The sequence below is a fragment of the Olea europaea genome, chromosome 7 (assembly GCF_002742605.1).
Source record: "Olea europaea var. sylvestris chromosome 7, O_europaea_v1, whole genome shotgun sequence".
Classification (NCBI taxonomy): domain Eukaryota; kingdom Viridiplantae; phylum Streptophyta; class Magnoliopsida; order Lamiales; family Oleaceae; genus Olea; species Olea europaea.
Genome location: NC_036243.1, coordinates 5,940,196 through 5,960,067, shown reverse-complemented (window position 1 = coordinate 5,960,067; position 19,872 = coordinate 5,940,196). Strand labels below are relative to the sequence as shown.

Below are 19,872 nucleotides of genomic sequence, written 5' to 3'. Positions count from 1 at the left end.
GCTAAAAATATTCATAGTTCGAAAGGTTGTGACATTTATAATTATAGTAATGTTGATCATTTATTCGGAAACAAAGATACTGATAACAAGATTAACATAGAAAAGCTAGTCAGCAAGCAAGAACACAATCAGAAAATAGATTTGATTTAAACGTATATCTTACTTTTTTTACTCTATCATATCAGATTTTGTGGTAACTTGTGAGATATGAATTAATATTCTTTTTGTTTCAAATGAATGTAATTATTTGGAAGATTGGCTAAAGAAAAACTTAAAAGGCAAAATGTTTTGAAAATTGATTCGATCATCAGCACCCCCCCCCCCCCCCCACAAAGTTCAAAGGTCAAAATGTTGAACCATGGTCCAATTGAGATCAAATTCGTGATTTTTAAACAATTAAAAAAATATACATTTACATAAGTCTGATCGGCTAAATTCAGAACGAGTCACGAGTTTTCCAAAAACTGACCGAGACAAATTTTTAGAGCTTGTTTGATAAAGCTTTTAAGCTAATTAAAATCAATTTTTCGATCGTTATTTCACTATTCCAATCGTCATTTTTGAATTTTTCTTTCACAGATAGAACCTAATTTATCTCTAACGATCAAAAAATCATTTATCAAAATCCCAATCAGACAAACACTTAATTAGAAATTTTATAAGCCTAATTGGACTGATTTTGGTTCCAATTCCCTCGATTGAAAGGGGTGATGCACCCCTCCAATGGCGGCCCCCTGTTTGAGGGATTGGCTTTTGAGCCTGGCCTCCAGCAGGTTTGTAAATTAAAAGGAGAAAAGCGATTTGCCCAAAAAATATACCCGACTTTTCTTCAGTGACGAAATCTGTACCCGAATTTATGTCAGGTTCTTAACTGAACCGCCAATCTCCATTTCTATTTCCTTCTTCACGATCCAGTCTTCGAATTTCCTCTGCTAAATAAAATTACAAGTCACTGATCCTCTCAACAATTGAAATTTTGTTAGAGTTTCGTTTCATCTGTGTTTCTTCAAAAAAATTTCTTCATCTTGTGCATAGAAATTTACGAATTTAAGGCTCAGCACTCTAGAGTAGGAGAAAGATGATGGTGGAGGATCTCGGGGTGGAGGCGAAGGAGGCGTCGGTGAGAGAGGTGGCAAAGCTGCTTCCACTGCCGGAGCTCTTGCAGTCCATTGCTTCCATCAAAGCCGATTACATTGCTCGACAACAGGTTTATTTTACTTTATATAATTTAGCTATACACTTTATTCTTAACCTTTATTATCTGTTACAGAGAATTCTCTTAATTGTGTTCGAATTGAGCTTTGGATTCCAAGGCCTCAATCAGGTTTCATTGCTGAATTTTAGAGTAAACGCTATCTCCAACGGTTTCATTTTGTTCACGATTCAAGGATATATGAAAAATTATTGTAATTGTGGAGCAATGATAAACTCGGGAAAGTGTAACTTCCTTGGCCATCTGGGTTACAGCTTTTAATAACTCACTACCCCTATACTAGACTAAACAAGAATGACTGTGATGCATAGGAAAGGAAGATGAATCATAATGCCTCATTTCTATTACTGATACATAAGACAAAAAACCTAACAACAATAGTGACTAGACTCCTTAAGATGTGTAGAATTTGTCCTTGAAATTTCGTTCCATTAGTGGAGATCGATGTCGGGAGCTGCAATTGAGTGGGCTTCTGGGAAATATGTCCCTTGACATAGTGGACCAGGTAGCTTGTTCCGTAGCATTAGCTTCTTTTCATCCACTGTTTTATTGGATTTGAAGTTTCAATCTTTTGAATTTTGGATTTTACTCACATGCATTTTTCCATGTAATGATGTAATTATGACGCTATGTTAGAAGATTATTCAAGTATGGTGATAAACTTCTAGTTTTGGTTTGTTATCAGGCTAATGATGCACAACTCAGTACGATGGTTGCCGAACAGGTAAGCTACACTTCTAAGCCTTCAAACCTTGTTATATTGCCTAATAGATCAGTTGGGGCAAATTATCCTTTTTGATGCATTCTAGCTTCCTGTAAGCTTATGGTTTAAGAATAGGAAAACTGTATATTGTTTTCATTTTTGATGATTCGTTCCTTTCCCCCTTCTGAATTTTGTAATTTCAGGTTGAACAGGCCCAAGCCGGTCTAGAATCGCTTTCTTTATCTCAGAAGACAATAAACCATCTCCGAGAAAATTTTGTGGAAATCGAAAAGTATGAATATGGTGCAACATGCTCATATACATATGAATTATCCTGTTTCCCCCAACCCCAAAATGTCTCTAATATGTGATGACCTATTCACGTTTTGGGTTATCTAATACTTTTTTGTTAAATCAGGTTGTGTCAAGAATGTCAGACGTTGATTGAAAATCATGATCAAATAAAACTCCTTAGTAATGCAAGGAATAATCTAAACACAACTTTGAAGGTGAGCATACTTCCTTACCTTTTTCTCTATTTCATCAAATAATCAATATGCATAATCCAGTATTATGGTCATTCTTTTCTTTTTAAATATATCTTATAGTCATGTCCATTTTGGTATATTCCAGCTAATTTCTCTGTTGCTAGCCGTTCTGTCCATATGTGCTTTTTCCCCACATAACTGGACATTTAATGCTTCTTAAGTATGAACTTTCTGTGGCTTCCCTTCTTGTTTAGGATGTGGAGGGTATGATGTCGATATCTGTAGAGGCTTCTGAAGCACGGGATTCTTTGAGTGATGACAAGGAACTTACTAACACCTATGAGGTATAGCTTGTTTTGGACATGGATTACCGTTCTTTTGCTGATCAACTAAAATTATTTCGTCACATGTTATGCTGCTAAAAATATTGTCTTTCATTTCTTATCTTCAATTAATTGTAGAGGTTAACTGCACTGGATGGAAAACGGAGGTTTGCATTAGCAGCTGCTGCATCTCACAAAGAAGAGGTTGGCAGACTAAGGTCAGGATATATGCCTTGAGTATTATCCCGATGTTTTATAAAGAAGAAAGAAAAAAATGAGAGAGAATCATCTTTTGGCTGTGAGTTCATCATTGGTGATAAAAATTTCTCTCTGATTGCCTGCTGTTTGACTTATAAAATTGATATCAGTAATCACACTTGTAGATAGACGAATCCTTTCCTCTATCTTGTAATTAAACACTAAGGCTGCATTGCGTTGGTTTGCTCATTTACTGTTTGGTTCTTTCTACCCATGTACGGGATATGCTATTCTTTGTTGAAAATGAAAGGTGAAATTTTCCATTTCATTTGAATGTAGTGTAATAGAATGTGATTTATATTTTGAGTTTATAATTTAATATCTTTTCTGTTTGATACATATTTTGTTTCTGTGATGGTTTTCTTAAATTGTTTAAAAAATGAAGTTTTTTATTTATTTATTTATTTTATTATTATTATTATTATTTTTTTATGATGAAGGGAGTACTTTGAAGACATAGATCACACATGGGAGACATTCGAGAAGACGTTATGGGGTCATATTTCCAACTTCTTTAAACTTGCTAAAGAGAGGTATGCTTATTTTCCTTTTAAGTTGGTATCTATTTGTTCTCACTTCCTTACATAATATTTTAATGGCATGGTCTTGTTCAAGCTTCTCCACTTGTATTTTTATATTTTTTCCTAAAAAAATTGAATTGCTTAAGAGGCTAAGACCGAGCCTGTGAGTCAAACAAACAATCTGCAGCAATGCTGGTTTGGCAAGTGCCTCTCTCTTGATATATAGAAACAAGTATTGAGAAAATTATGCAACCCTTTATCATTGAGAAATAAAAATTGGGTTATGGGGACAGAAACTAGTGATATATTAAATAAAATTGAAAATCAAAAGTTGGTTATTTGGAGATAATTACAAAGGGAGATACATAATTGGATAACATCAACATACATATTGTGGAATGAGTTTAGAGTGTGGTTTTATCTCACAATTTCAGTGTTTCTCTTAATATGATACTGCGGATGATGATCGATGATCACCTTCTAGTGAAATAGAATGTATATTATGTGGTTATTTCATGCTGTAAGAGTTCTAATACATAAAAAGTATCACAGATCTCTATAACAATGTGTATTTACCTCTTGAAAGAGGACAACTTTTGTTAATGTTATTCAATTACTCTTTGCTGCCACTTAATACATAAAACTTTCTGTTGGGATAATACTTCTACTTGTATTTTTGAAAAGAGTAATGCTAACTGTACATAAATGTGTGCAAATGGTTTACATATCGATGATGTGGAACAGAGAGAATGAAATGAAATGAAGTCAGTTAATATTATTCACATTATCAATCTGTACACCATCATGAATAAGTAGCATTGCTCTTATGAAAAATACAAATATGTGAGCAATGTATCAATTGTAAGAAGAAAGCTAAAAACTTGTATTCTATCAATTTTATGTACAATTTATATCAATGTAGCATTATTTCGTTGTGATTTTGTCAAGATTTCTAGTTAAATCCTAATTAATATTAAATTTGACTGATGACCATATTCCATCCCAAACAACTAATGAAGTATTCAAAGAAGCTTAGCTCCACAGAAATTAAACCACATTCCACAGTAACTAATGTTTTAGTTTTTCAATTACGCCCCCGTTTGGCCCCCATTTTGGAGAGATGAAAATGGGTGGAATAGTGTTTTCTGAAAAATAAGTGGTTGAAAAAGGTAGAAAAGTTTTCGATTTACATGTAATATTATTTTATGAAAGATTGTATGGTTGAAAATAGGAGAGAGAAAAATGAAATGTAATAGAATTAAAATTGATGGGGGCCAAACGGGGGCTACATGCACTATTCTGAAATGATCTATGATCTAGGTAACCTTGACCTATACGAATTGCAGCACCTATAGAGTGTTCCCATTGGGTTTTAAGGGCTTCAATCAGTGGAAGTAATTCATTTACTGTGGAAGATGTCAACGGAGACACGGGAGTATGGAACTCCGGTTGTTGACATTATTGCTGTAGTGCCATGATGTCCTTAAATTGTCTTGTAAAAATTGGCAATACGTAAAAAACTCAAATTAAAAGAAGGTTAATTGAGTCACTTATGGGTTTCTCAATTAACTTTTGAAAGAATAGAAGGACGTCTAACACGTATTGGCATTTAGGTTTGAGATTGTGGCTTTTTGGTCTACCAGTTTAGATGAGATAGAAGAGCTAAAATACGTTCCTTCAACATGTTATAGTGTGATATTATCATTATAAATCGGAGTTAAGAGTAATATTAGTGATGGTGTTTTCCCAATCTCCTCTTTTAATTTGTGCATGGGCCAATAACTGAATTTATACGAGATTCTTTATAGATTTTTGGGCCAACAGCTAAATGTATACAAAATTCTGTATTGTTTCTAAAGCTACTTTTATAGAATTGATTGACTTTTATGTTGTCTCTTTGTAGCACGGACATCCTAACTAGGGTAGTGTGTCAGTGTCGGACACGTGTCGATATCGACATTTTTCGAACACTCTACAATAATCATTTCTCTTTCTTACTATGGCTATTATATATTTTTAACTCAATTTTATTTGTAAATAACAACTAAGTACTCATATTTAAAGATTTCAACAAGAAAAATCAATAATAAGTATAAAAATAAATTTATACTATACAAATGAAGAATTTTAAATAATTTAATTAACATGTCAACGACAAGTCGTGTCAGTACTTTTTTGAAAAATTACAAGTTAACATTTCCGACGCGAAACACTTTTTTGAAAAATTACAAGTTAACGTTTCCGACGCGTTTCGCGTCGGACACGTGTTTGTATCGATGCATCATAAAGTCTTAAGCAATCAATTATTTACACTTTCCAATTGGTTTTATATTAATTAATTTCCATACAGTTTATAGTTTTGACAAGGACCTATATGTGTTTTCTGCTCTGTATATTGTTCATTATTCATGGTTCTTTTTTTTTTTTTGGTTGCAGCCCACAGACTCTTGTTCGTGCATTGAGGTATGTCTTATCTGAATGGAATACATTACTAAATGAGTCCATGGTTCAGATCATTTATGCGCTAATCTTTGTCTCTCTGTATTCCACCCCCACTCCACCCCCCAAAATTAAAAAATAAAAAAAATGAACAATATAGGGTTGTTGAGATGCAAGAAATCCTGGATCAACAACTTGCCGAAGAAGCAGCTGAGGCTGAAGGAGGTGGTGCAATGGCATCAATAGCAAATCCTCGTAGAACTGCCAAGTATTTACCTTACTATGCTAAAGCTTTGTCTTTTGACCTGATGGCTTCTTGTCTAGAGTCATTAACCATCAATCCTCTGCAATTTGTAGTTTTACATCAATAAATCTTATTGGTTGCTTTTACCTTCAGAAAATCTACCACTACAAGTGCTTCTTCTAGAAACATCGCCCAACAGAAGTTGAAGGTTCAAGGAAAAAGTTACAAGGATAAATGTTATGAGCAAATAAGGAAGTCTGTTGAAGCGCGTTTTGACAGATTGCTCAGTGAGGTTCGTCGTTTAACCTGCTTATGTAATGGCATTAGATTAGAATTGTGTGGAGTTCTCTGTCAGCTGTTCTGATAAGGATATATATTTCAGCTTGTATTTGAGGACCTTAAAGGAGCTCTGGAGGAAGCTCGAATGGTATGCATACATTGACCTTGCTAGAACCTCTATCGTTGCTAGTTAACTAAAACTATCATTTTTTATTCCTTAGCTGAACTTTTTTATAAGTAATTGAAAGGAGAAATGGTTTGAATGTTGATATTATTTTTTTGATGTTATAAACAAAACTTTACATGTCAGTGGATTCGATAGTTTGTTTGAAACCTGTTTCTTATGAAGCACTTCTCATTTACTTCTTCACTTGTCTCTTCAATTTATTTACGTGCCTATGCTATTTGTTTTGACAACAAAGTTGAGAGTTCCTCGTCTTGACTAATTTAAACAGGGTTTTTTAAACACGTGGAGGCCCCGGATTAATGCATTTCTGACAATTTGTGAGGCACTCCTTTTTGAGTAAAGAATTAAAATTAGTGAAGATTAATTTCAAAACACTGTTTGTGGAATTCATGAACTTTTGGATGGTGGTTGCTACATTAAAACTACTTGGAATGAACTACTTCATCAACAAAGGGGAGAGGTGGTGACGGGGTAGTTGACGAAGGAGGTGCAAAAATGAAAGGAGAAGAGGAAGAAGCTGAAGAAGTATGGAGAAACAAATGAGAGACGATAAGAAGAAAAAGAAACATAAGAAAAGAATATACTGTTAGTAAGAGAAGAAAATTGGTTGAGATTTTTTGTCCTAGGGTTTCCAGACAAAAGAAATAGATTGAGAAATTTTAAAGTTGTACCTCATGCTATCCGACTTGTAGGTTTTGTAGATTAGGGGATTAAATTGGGATAACTGGGATGTGTCAAAGAGTAATTTTGTTAATTTTTGAATTTAGTGGTAACCTGGTGGGTATATTATGAGCATTGGCATGAAAAGTTATTTTGATGGTTGAAGTTAGAAGCCTCTTTCGAAAATTTGAGATATCTTGAAAATACAATAATGCCTCTGAATCGAAGCATAGTGAAATGTAAGGAATTACATGAAACTGAAAGTATTCTTGATAGACTTATGAAAATATTAATTGAGAATTTGAACTACCAGCTAAAATGTCTTCAATAGACAATAGCCTATGTACTGGAATGGAACTCCCTGAAGTACTGATTTTGTTTACTTTTGCTTTCTTTAGGTCTTAATACCTGTATTTTGGGATCTTCACCTAAATGGTTCAAGTGGGAAACCTGTGGTAGAAGTTATAAAACAAGCTTGAAGAGATCATAATTCATAAATATTAATCTTTCATCAACATATACGAATTGTATTGCTAATTTATTTTATTTTGGTAAAACAACAATTATTTTCTTTCCCTGCATTGCATCATCTGGTTCTGGTTGGAACGAATTTTTGCATAGCCTTCTTATACATGAATTTTCAATTCTACCATTCCCATGACTCAGCTGTCGCCTAGTCTTTCATGAGCTTCTGATAGAACAAACTCAGCATTGTTGTAATTCTAGTGACATATGTTTTCTTTTTGTCAGATTGGTGAGGAGCTCGGAGACATATATGACTATGTGGCACCTTGCTTTCCTCCAAGGTTTGCCTTGTCAAATTTAATTATTGTCTGATTTTGGTTAGTTTTATGATTTTAGCTAAATGCTTGATTTTATTTGAACTTAACAGTTGGTTTGAAGTTACCATTCCTGCTCTTCATCATTTCGAAATACATTACAACTGAGAAAATAAATATTTACTCCAACAATTTGTCTCTCTGCATTTGATCTTTTTCGTGAATTTCATGTAGCTATTCCTTAGCTAATTCCGTATCTCCGAGATAGTCTACTTAACGCTTGATTAAGAACAATTATGATTGGAATCCCTCAGTCTGCAAACAGAAAATTGTCTTCAGTGTCTAAACTTTTAAAGAATGTGGCATAGGCTAAAGTGAATTATCAATGGGACCTCATTGGTCCCAGTATAATATAGTGTGACCGAGGATATTTTGTGCTTAACCTAGCTTTACCAATAAGGAACTGCCATCATTGAAATAAATTGATCATTACAATGATTAAGAAACATGTATGATCGTATTCATTTCATCATGACATGCCAGTTCATGGATTTATCTTTTGGTGTGCAGAGATTTTACTTTGTTTCCGGACAGTGAGGAAAGACCATCCAACCATGTCCTGTTTCCTTCAATACCCCGATAGATTATAGCTCCCAACATATGCTGTTTGATACATTGTTGCTGCATGCCAAATCATTCATATAGATTGTTAAAGTAGTTAATGTTTATGTATTGGGGTTTTCCCATCTATTTCTGGAATGCTGTGTTTAAAAACACAAAAGATGAGAAAATTAAGGATTGGTCGCATCAATCAATATCTTCTTTTCTTTTCTTTTTTGTTTTCCTTTTCCTAAGTTGTCACGAGAAATAAACTGCATATCGATTATATTGAGACTTGTGAGTTATATTTCTTTCTTCTGTGCCACCTATAAAAAAAATAAAATAAAAAAATCTTTCTTTTGTGCCATTAGATGAAGCTAGTTCCCAGTTTGTTTGCTTATAATGACCAGGTCTGTTCGTCTGGACTCCAATACGGGTGCTAATACCTTGTATTCTATTTAACCTTGAAACATTTTCTCTTTCAATTTTTTTTTTCTGTGATATTTCTCCAGTAACTAAATCTCTGTTTCTTTTACTGCTCTCTCAGTAAGTTCTTAGACGTAATATAGGTTTTTCTTTGATTGACTAGTGATTAGTTTTTTTTCCTCTGTTGCTAACATCCCTTCTATTATTACCATGCCTGTAGGTACGAAATATTCCAGCTCATGGTGAATCTTTACACTGAGAGATTTATTCAGTGGCTGAGACTGCTTAGTGATAAAGCTAATGAGCTTACAAATATAGAAATTTTGAAGGTAGTTAGTTGATAATTTTAAGATAATTACCATAAGTTATTTACTCTCATCAGTTGTCTTACTTCCAAGGATGAACTTGCTATGATAATCTGATGATATGCATATTCCTCATCCTTGAATTGCATGTAACATATATGATGCTTCTTGAACTTGTAGGTGCTGGGAAAATGTTTATATCTTAATTTTTCCGTGCTTTATATGATTCTCTATTTTCTATTTTTGCAATCTTTTTCACAAGTTCCCTATATCTCCTCTTGTTCAATCTTTTAGAGGATGTTTGTGCCCTAAAGACTGATTGTTTAGATATTTAAATCCTAGTATCAGTTCATAACTTGAAGGTGCAACACAGCCACAGAGGATTAGAGGGAGTTGGACAAAATAGAGATTTGTGGGATCAAAAAGATGCCTTCCAAGTTAAAATGGAAATATACATAACATTCATTATAATTTACGGTAATTGAGTTATAAATCATTAAAACGGCAAAATATCAATGAAGTGAAGATGTGAAAACTGAGGATGGCGAGATGATTATGTGGCGATACAATAATGTGTGAAATAAAAAATGAGAATATACACTATATAAGTGGAGTTGGCCAAACAAAAAAGGATAATTTAAGAGAATAGTGTGTCGTAGATTTAAAAAAGCTCTCATTAACAACATTGTGATTGTAGAACATATGAGAAGATGAAAAAGGAGACTAGAGTTAACATGGCAAAAAATAAAAAAATAAATAAATTGATTTTCATTTGACATATTAGTAGTTATAGCATTGGATCTAATGGTATAGTGAAAAAGGATTTATGCAGTTGACCCCAAGGTTATTTAGAATAATTGAGACAATTTCATTAACGGTGTCAGCCCCCGTAACCAAGTGAAACTAAAGGTGTGAAAGAGTCAGCTTCCCATCTGTTATGGGTTTTAACCTTGGAGAACAACGAATTTTTTTGTTACTCAGGAAATGGGACCCAAAAAAAAAAAAAAAAATCCTTCTTCATACTCTATGTTAACCTACTAGTACAGCCAATGATTATTTATACTAAAGGAGCTCTCCACTACCTACATAGGATAAATTGTATGTGAAATATCAGTGTCTATGAAAAAGTTTGTTGGAGAACTACAATCATTCATACTGTATTTCTTTATCCAGAAATAAAGAGCAAACCAAAAATCTTCTGTCCTAATAAGCATCGGTACTTAAATTTGTTACGTACCCATATTTCGATACGTATCCAAGCTCCGATACTCTTCGATACGTACCAGATGCTTTAATATTTATTGAAAATACACAATTAGAGTTTTAAAATTAACTAGACTTTTTATTGGAATGCACAATATTTTTTAATCTCTCAAGACATGTGAAATCGTATTATTTGATTCTATCACTAATCGGTATAACATGGATTCAAAAACTTGATGGCTAATTCATGGTTCACATGCACCTTTGCTGCAAAACATTACTTTAAAATTTCTTGTGCAACCATCTTCTTCATCTTGTGTTGAAAGAAATTGGAGTACGTACTCTTTTGTGCACTCTACGAAATGGAATAAAATATTTTCACAACTAGCTGAAGAATTAGTTTTCATTTATAGCAATTAGTGTCTTTTTATCCAGAAAATTAGATCTCTATTGAAAAAGAGAATCTAAAATGTGGGCGTCGCGGACACTCTTGAAGGTATTAGATTGCTTGAGGTTACTAATCTATTATTAGATGAGCCAATTTGGAGAATGTTATTTTTAATGATAATTAAGAAATTGATGTTGATGAAGAAAATGAAGTTTCGATAGTTGATTAAGATAAAATATTTTATTTTATTTGTATTATCATGGTTTGTATTAATTTTTATTTTTATTTATTTATATATTAAAATTTTAATGAAATTAAGTTGAATTTTATATCACGTATGGACTTATCTTAATTTTTTCGAAAGTCATATTGACGTATACATATCGTATCGCATCCAAATTACGTATCTGTATTCATGCTTCATGGCTTCTGTCGAGTCCCTAAATTCACCATTCCCTCGAAAGCTCTAGATTTCCTTTTCTAGATAACCAAGAAGTTTCAAAGTGAAGATGTATCATAAATCTTTTCCTACCACTTTCCCTTCTAAACTCGTATCCTCGGTCTTTCCATAATATAACTGGTTCCAGGACACGTGATCTTTCTTTTTTTTGGGATGGAAATACCAAGATAAGACGATTGCACGCCCTCATCATTGAACAATTGAACTAAAGAAATAATCTACATATAATCAATGTACCATTTTCTTTACACATCCTTTTATTGAACTGTTTTAAGTTTGGGAGGGTATATATGGAATTGAAAGAAATATAAGTACTGAAACAATTTTATTTAAATTATTGTGGTAATTGTTTGAAATTATAATCCAATAACTACCATTTAATATGATTCATGCTGAGTTGTTCCTTTTGTTTCTGCTTTCACACTTCATAATTTTCCTATATTGGTAGAATGGCTTTCCTGGTTGGCTGCGCTTTTCTGTAAGAAATTTAGATGGTCTAAATATACTTCATTGGCCCTACTTGGCTTTTTTTATTGCTTCTTATCATCCTGCTTCTGCTTCCGTTATATTAATCTTTTCGGCCTAATTTATTGTTTACTGAGCTGTTATCATGTTGAATACTAAATAATTGATATTAGGTAACTGGGTGGGTAGTTGAGTACCAAGATAATCTTATTGGACTTGGCGTTGATGAGTCACTGGCTCAAGTTTGTTCTGAGAGTGGTGCAATGGATCCCCTAATGAATGCTTATGTTGAACGAATGCAAGCCACAACAAGGGTAAAAACGCCAGAGAGATGTCGTCTTTTTATGTATTATATTAGATCACCTTAACTGTTTAACAAATTAATTTGAATCCTCATTCGGTTATGTAGAAATGGTACTTGAATATACTTGATGCTGATAAGGTACAGCCACCCAAAAAAACAGATGATGGAAAACTATACACCCCAGCTGCTGTTGACTTATTTCGGATCCTTGGAGAGCAAGTACAAATTGTACGAGATAATAGCACTGATGTCATGTTATACAGAATTGCTTTGGCCATCATTCAGGCGAGTGCAGCTTGATTAGTTTTCAAATAATTATCTTATTAAGAGCAGCCCACCTTTCCTGCTAAGTTACCTAGCTATCTTGATATATTTCATCACTGCCCAAGGTATATGTAAGTCTTGCCTGCGATTGCATGTTGCAACTATTTTGTGCCTAATCCATAACAGGTGTTCTTCCCATTACCATATTTGTATCGATCTTCTAAAGACTTCTCATTTTTCTCTGTGGAGCATGGAATTCGTGCTTAACTGAGTTCCATTACACCGTCGTTAACTGTAGGCCTTATGATAAGATCTTCAAAGATTCTGCTGTGAACCTAATTATATGCTCTCTTTCTATTGCTTATTCTCACACATGTACACACACACAGATAGAGAAGCAAACTTTCATATGCAATTGGTTAATATTGTTGCGTCAGATCGAAAAATCACTGTACATTCGGTAGTCAAAACATGTGTTTAAATCTTAAATCAAATGGTGAGATGAGAAAGCACTGTGATAACATATAGTGAAGTAGATCACTTGTTTAAAACCCAATGACGGAGTTGGTCCCACATTATGATCGGCAGTCATTCATGTTTGTAATTGGGCTAGAACGGACACGATACAATCATGGTGATACATGATTCTTGTCGACTAAGATTCCAAACAATATATGTTAGCAATTATGGTATTGATCTGTTTACAAGATGTATAGAGTGCTAGGTAGCATTTTCATTTTTTCTGTTCTTTCCCAGGTAATGATTGATTTTCAAGCTGCTGAAAGGCAGAGACTGGAGGAACCTGCTTCAGAAATTGGTCTAGAAGCTCTATGTGCGATGGTATGTGAATCTGCATTTGTATAGCATCTCAATGCATATTATAAGAGCAGTGTCTATTTTGTTGATAAGATCACTTGATTTCAGATTAACAACAATCTTCGATGCTATGATCTTGCCATGGAGTTAAGCTCTAGCACACTTGAATCTCTTCCACAGAATTATGCCGAGCAGGTTAAAATTTTATTTCAAAATATCTATCCTTGCAGAGGATCCAAATTTGCATATCAAAGTTCAGCAGAATTCAAAGTTTTTCTTCTTGCATTGTTGCACTAATTTTAATATTCCTCTTAGTTATTGAGGTGGTGTATTACCGTGTTCCGCAATAGAAAAAGTGTGTTGAATCAGTATAGATGGATTATACTAATGCCATCAGCCGTTTTAGGCTCCAATATTCATATTCATTGAAATTATCCAGGCCACCTAGTGAAGTGTATCTCAGATTGTACAACTCTGTATCACCATACCGTGCCTTTTGCTTTAGAAAACGTGAAAGAGGAATCAATGAACGATATAAAGGGGCTGCAATCTAAGGAGATGGGCACCTGCATCACACATATTGCACCTTACCTCTTCTCCTCTCTAAAATCTCTGTGACGGAGATTGTGACAAAGATTCCACCATTGACATTTATCGCTTTTTGAGGAGGATAAAACATTGATATGATCATCTGGCTTCTGGGACTTGTGTGTATTCTAAAAGATTTGAAAAAATTATGATTTTTAATCCTTAGGTTTGCTCAGTGGTTAGGCCTTAGGTTTGCTCATCAATGGTCACTAATTTGAGTTCTCTCGGAGCCATTGAGGTGAGTATCCGACTGTAAGCTTCAGGGCCCTGTGGGATTAGTCTAAATGCGTGTAAACTGGTTTGGACACCCACGGTCATAAAAATAAAAAATTATGATTTTTCTTTGAACTGTGAGGCATTCTTGTTACCTGTGAGTTGTTTACAATGTGGCGCAGTTTAGGAACAAACAATATTTCTCTTTGTTAAAACTGTTTTAATCACTTTACAGGTGAATTTTGAGGATACCTGCAAAGGCTTTCTGGAAGTTGCCAAGGTATGTCAATGGGCTCCCATAATATTCTGCTAGCTTTCATTCAAATGTGCATAATGCCTTCTTTATATCGTAACCATATAATATGAGTCTCTCTTTTCTCCTGTTTGCCTATATTTTTCTTATTGTTCATTTGGTTGATTGATGTTCACTGCTATTTCAAATATCAATGCTTTCAAGAATTTTGTACTAGTAATTTATTTTCGAAACATGTTCTTGTCTGATCATTCTATTGGTGTACTATAATAGCATATGACTAAACACTCATACAGTTATGCAAGTTCTTCTCTTCTGTTTCTGAATATATGTATTTTAGCAGTTTCTTGGTAGCATATGTTGATTCATTCACGAGGACTTTTGGGCTTAATTACCCAGACATCTTTTCTTTCTGAAATTTGGGCTACTCATAGGCAAATGTTTTATGAACATTTGTTTGGCTGCAGTTGCTTGACCAAGAGATTTCTTTCCTTTTTAATCTTTTTTTTTCCTTTATTTTTATTTATTTATTTATTTATTATTTTTTTTTTTTGGGTCGAAGGACATTTGTTTTCTGAATTGATCCATGCACAGGTTTTCACATTTATTCATTCCTTTTCTCTACATTTCTTTGAGTGTTCTATTTCTCGCATCATATTTCCCTTCATGCCCAGTATTAACATGGTTGAACTACTTTTAATGTGCATGTTGATAGTATTTACATTCAGTTTTACTGGATTAGCTACTTTATTCAGGAAGCCTCATACATGTAGAGTCCGTGACTGCTCTTGACTGGGTGAAAATTGATCCGTTGAATCGATTACATTAAATTTTATGCTGGCCACTTGTCTAATAACTCATTCCAGTGCTTTGTTATGATCTAAATAATTAGTCTTGCTTTGCTTTCTATACATTCTTAATTTGATTTGTAATGTGGCTTGATGAGGAAGATTTTTATCTTGATAGAAAGGACCATTTTTCGTTAACATGTTATGAACAATCAGTAAACATCTACAGTACTAACAAAAATTATCGAAACATTGTGAAAAAAATTGGACTATTTTTAGATTTAGATCCAATTCTTCATGGTTTGTAAAATGCCAATGCCTGAAATATGTGCTTGAGTTACACGATGCCCCTTGTGTATCATTGTAATGATTCCTCAGCTATTTTCATGTTTCTTGCCTGTTACATAAGTGAGACGTAGTCATGTATTTTGTTGTACAGAACTGTTATTCTCATCTATTTCTTTTCTTAGACAATTCCAAATAAAAGATGTTTTGTCGATGGTGTTCGGAGAAGGATGGCATCTGAAAATTACTTTGATATTTGTTATTTCTTTGTATTGCTGCGGATTGCATCCATACATTTTTCATTTGGGCTGTGTGGTTATATATTATGATTTCCTGATCATTAGAACATGAAAGTTTCTCGCTGATGTTAGGAAGCTGTTCATCAAACTGTTAGTGTCATTTTCGAGGATCCAGGAGTTCAAGAATTACTTGTAAAGCTATATCACAGAGGTAATGATTTTACTGCCGCCCACCTTTCTCCCCTGGTCCTTTCTTCAATATGCGGTGGATGCTACTGAAAATACATTCTTCCTGATCATTAGTAGCACAACGAATGCACATCATTGATAGTTGCCTTTTCAGTATGTCAAGTTATTGTATAAGGAGTTCTAAATAATGGAATTCTCATTGTGATTTGTCAGAAATTGCTATGCTGTAGATCGTTTTTTTGTTTTATCATGTGCCTTGCGGATATCTTGGCTCACTCACCATATATTTGCTTGTGTAGCACATCGCTGGGATTCAAAAATTACTGGCTTCAGTTATGATATTCCAGTTGATTGATATTGAGTGACATTTTGTGGGTGGGGTAAAGAGATCAAGCTAAGCACGTTTTCAAGTATAGTTATGTGTAAGCCTTGAGGTATTGGGCTGAGAGCTTAAACTTTATTTGGGAGGACATTATCAAATTAATGATAGAATTTATCTTGTAAACGTCAGATGATTGAGTCCATAGACAGATTTTCATATTTTAAGGTATAAAATATTATTTTTGAAGAGATGTTTGTATTGATGTGATGTTATTTATATATCAGATTGGTTAGAAGGGCAAGTCACGGAGTACCTTGTTGCCACATTTGGTGACTATTTTTCAGATGTCAAGATGTAAGTTATCCCAGTCTGTTTGGGTAAACAATGACTACTAGTTTCAAATGTATCTATATCAAAAAGCCCTGTCCATTCACCATTTTCACATGAACGTCACATCTTGTATTGAGTTTATGCATTAAAGTTATTCTACCTCAATGTAAAGGTACATTGAAGAAAGATCATTCAGAAGATTCGTTGAGGCCTGCTTGGAAGAAACTGTTGTTGTCTATGTGGATCATCTACTTGTCCAGGTTCCTAACATGAGAACATCTTATTTACACAACATTCTATGCCAGTATTTGCACGCAGCTTTTATATATATATATATATATATATATGACCTTGATTATTTTGTAATATATGCCTTGTAGAAAAATTATATCAAGGAAGAGACGATTGAAAGGATGAAGCTCGATGAAGAGGTTCTCATGGATTTCTTCCGGGAATATATAAGTGTTCCTGTAAGCTTCGTCACATTTCCTTCAGGGTTCTTCCTGTGGTGGTGATATTTGAGATATTAGTGAATATGGACTTACCTCTTTACAGGAACAGCTCTCGGATAGGTTGCGATTGCCCCCTTTGTTGCTACACCAACATAATACATAGAGAGAATATAAAAAACAGAAATAAAGGGCTCTGAATTATGTTGGTTACTTAAAGATTGAGTTGAAACTAATCAATACAGACTGGTCCATGTATTATATCCTACCTCACTGTACCTTACTTTCTACTCTAACCAAAACTAATATTAATTTTTACCTCTAATGTGGTCTTATCTGTCTATAATATTGCGTATTTTTTCTGTAGTGAGTACTGGTTTTATATTTAAACAAATGCTTTACCATTTATTTTGCAGAAAGTTGAAAATAGAGTTAGGGTACTCTGTGACTTGAGAGAACTTGCTTCATCGGAGAGTCCAGATTCTTTCACACTTGTGTACACAAATATTCTCGAACATCAACCGGACTGTCCTGTAAGTGTTAATTGAGTGAGTTATAATACGTTTTTGTTGTATCTCTGCGGCACTAGTGAGTCAGTAAAAGCTGATTACTTTAGTATCCAAAGAGAAGCAAGCATTAGTAATTCGTTTTCGAGTCACTTTTTCCTCTTCAACAATTGATTAAGAAAGATAATCTACTTCTCTTTGTTTTCGGTTAACCTCTGCTCTTTCGTTGATCAGCCAGAAGTGGTTGAAAAAATTGTCAGCTTACGAGAAGGCATACCAAGGAAAGATGCTAAAGAGGTAAATATTACTAGAAATGAGTTTCTATATAAGAAATTCAGAGTCAACTTTGGTTCATGGATTATCTTTGCTGATAAGTGAATTGAGGTTGCCTATGGAAAACGTGATTTGTTATCAATACTATAGAAAAGACTATATATTGGATGATTTGGTACGATATAATGAGTACAGTTAGTTCATTTTACGATGTTTGCTTTAAGATAAGTAGCTTGAGATTTACTATTTGCATCCTTGATGTGCATTTTCTTTGTCAAACAGGTTGTTCAGGAGTGCAAAGAAATATATGAAAACTCTCTTGTCGATGGGAATCCACCCAAGGCGGGTTTTGTTTTTCCAAAGGTGAAAAGCCTATCGGCTTCCAAAACCCCCTTGTGGCGAAAGCTTACCTAGTTCCGGAGCTGTGCCAGACGCATTCGCATTGTTTGTCCATGAACCCAATTTGTCAACCTTCCGCTCTCTGTATTTTTGAGGTTTTATTTGATTCATTCTCCTCCTTAAATATATATATTTAGGAAAGCTTATATCTTATTCATGAATTTCAAATGAATGCAGTATACGAAATTACATTTATCTAAACAATCTACTTGGAATATTATGGGAAGAGGTTTAAAAGTTGATTAGCCTTTGAGAGGAAAAAAAGGGAATGTCTGAGAAATTAAATTTAATTTTACTTGTGAGATTTATCACTTTTTGCGTGTTTGGTACATCGTATTCTTTAGTTTCTTTTTCTTTCTCGATAAAGTTTAGAGATATCTAAGCCCCTGTTTGGTCCCCCTTACGTGGAAAAATTAATGGGTGGAATAGTGTTTTTTTGAAAAATGAGTTGTTGAAAAAGAATGAAAAATTTTCGATTTATGTATAATATTATTTTATGAAAAATTGTGTGATTGAAATTAGGAGAGAGAAAAATGAAATTTAATGTAATGGGCCCAAACAGGGGCTAATTCTCTATAGCGTGAGTGCAATTGCAAACGACTGAAGAGAGAGGAGAAACCCTACAAATGCATAAAAAAACTAAGCATATGAATTCCGTGTAAAAAGAAATTTGAGGGGAAAATGGAAAGAAAACTTCAGTGGAGAATGAATATATGCACTCGAGCAAAATTGATCGACCAATCAATTTCTATGGTTTTCACATAAAGAAAGGGGGAAAAGGGAAATTATGAATGATATAAAAGAATAAAGCAAGAAATAAACAAAACTCCTAATCAATCTTAAGCCCCGAAAACATGAACACCTTACGCGTTTTTTATCTAGAAAATCGCAGACGTAGCAACCTTTCACCAGCTCCCTACAGATAGAGCACCAAAATCTGCTCAGAGAATGCTTGCGCATAGAATGCAGGCTCTTGCAAAAACATCAGTAGTAGGCCTCAGAAAGGGGGAAAAGGGAAATTATGAATGATATAAAAGAATAAAGCAAGAAATAAACAAAACTCCTAATCAATCTTAAGCCCCGAAAACATGAACACCTAACGTGTTTTTTATGATATAAAAGAATAAAGCAAGAAATAAACAAAACTCCTAATCAATCTTTAGCCCTGCCTACAGATAGAGCACCAATATCTGCTCAGAGAATGCTTGCGCATAGAATGCAGGCTCTTCAAAAAACATCAGTAGTAGGCCTCAGCGAGCTGCTCATTGTATCCTTGCTTCATATCTGTGTCATTTGGAAGCCCGAGTTGAAAGAATATAATGCTACCCTTGAGAAGCATCATGCACATTAGGAAGAAAGGGAAAAAAAGCAGAATACTACTTGAATATCATACGTTTCTGAAGTTTGGCTTAGATACCAGAATCTCACGAACAGTTTAAGGAAAAAGATTTAAATTGTTCACAAATATGGCCAGAGAATAAAAGTAACAACATTTTGTTTAGAACATAAATTTTCCCAACTGAGAGAGAAATCTTCAGACAAAATTAAAGTAAAATGTACACAACTTTAAGATAATAAACTGATGGATTATTTCCAGCTCAAAAAGGCAACATGCATTTTGACAAGGAGAAGAGATTATGTTTTTGAAGGACAAATCTGGAACTATTTACGTTCCCCCCCCCCCCCCCCCCCCCCCCCCCCCACCCCACCGCC

General features: G+C 34.1%; 2 protein-coding genes across 2 annotated transcripts in view; one reads left to right on the top strand and one right to left on the bottom strand.

Annotated features, from left to right (window-relative positions):
• The first annotated feature begins 704 nt into the window (after nucleotides 1–704).
• LOC111396807 (exocyst complex component SEC6) lies at nucleotides 705–18,461 on the top strand. Its single transcript, XM_023023328.1, has 25 exons — nucleotides 705–1,207; nucleotides 1,899–1,937; nucleotides 2,120–2,208; nucleotides 2,335–2,425; nucleotides 2,659–2,748; nucleotides 2,866–2,945; nucleotides 3,426–3,518; nucleotides 5,943–5,969; nucleotides 6,106–6,213; nucleotides 6,343–6,481; nucleotides 6,572–6,616; nucleotides 8,066–8,121; nucleotides 9,341–9,449; nucleotides 12,115–12,255; nucleotides 12,351–12,530; nucleotides 13,266–13,349; nucleotides 13,434–13,520; nucleotides 14,362–14,406; nucleotides 15,824–15,902; nucleotides 16,487–16,556; nucleotides 16,705–16,792; nucleotides 16,913–17,002; nucleotides 17,398–17,514; nucleotides 17,722–17,784; nucleotides 18,043–18,461. Exons 1-25 carry the CDS (start codon nucleotides 1,079–1,081, stop codon nucleotides 18,172–18,174), a joined length of 2,271 nt encoding a protein of 756 aa, XP_022879096.1. The 5' UTR covers nucleotides 705–1,078; the 3' UTR covers nucleotides 18,175–18,461.
• Nucleotides 18,462–19,210: 749 nt separating this feature from the next.
• The window catches only part of LOC111396806 (tetratricopeptide repeat protein 1-like), a 5,626-nt gene continuing 4,964 nt past the window's right edge, over nucleotides 19,211–19,872 (bottom strand). The window contains 1 exon segment of the mRNA XM_023023327.1: nucleotides 19,211–19,443. Coding sequence (XP_022879095.1) covers nucleotides 19,397–19,443 — 47 coding nt within the window. The 3' untranslated portion in view covers nucleotides 19,211–19,396.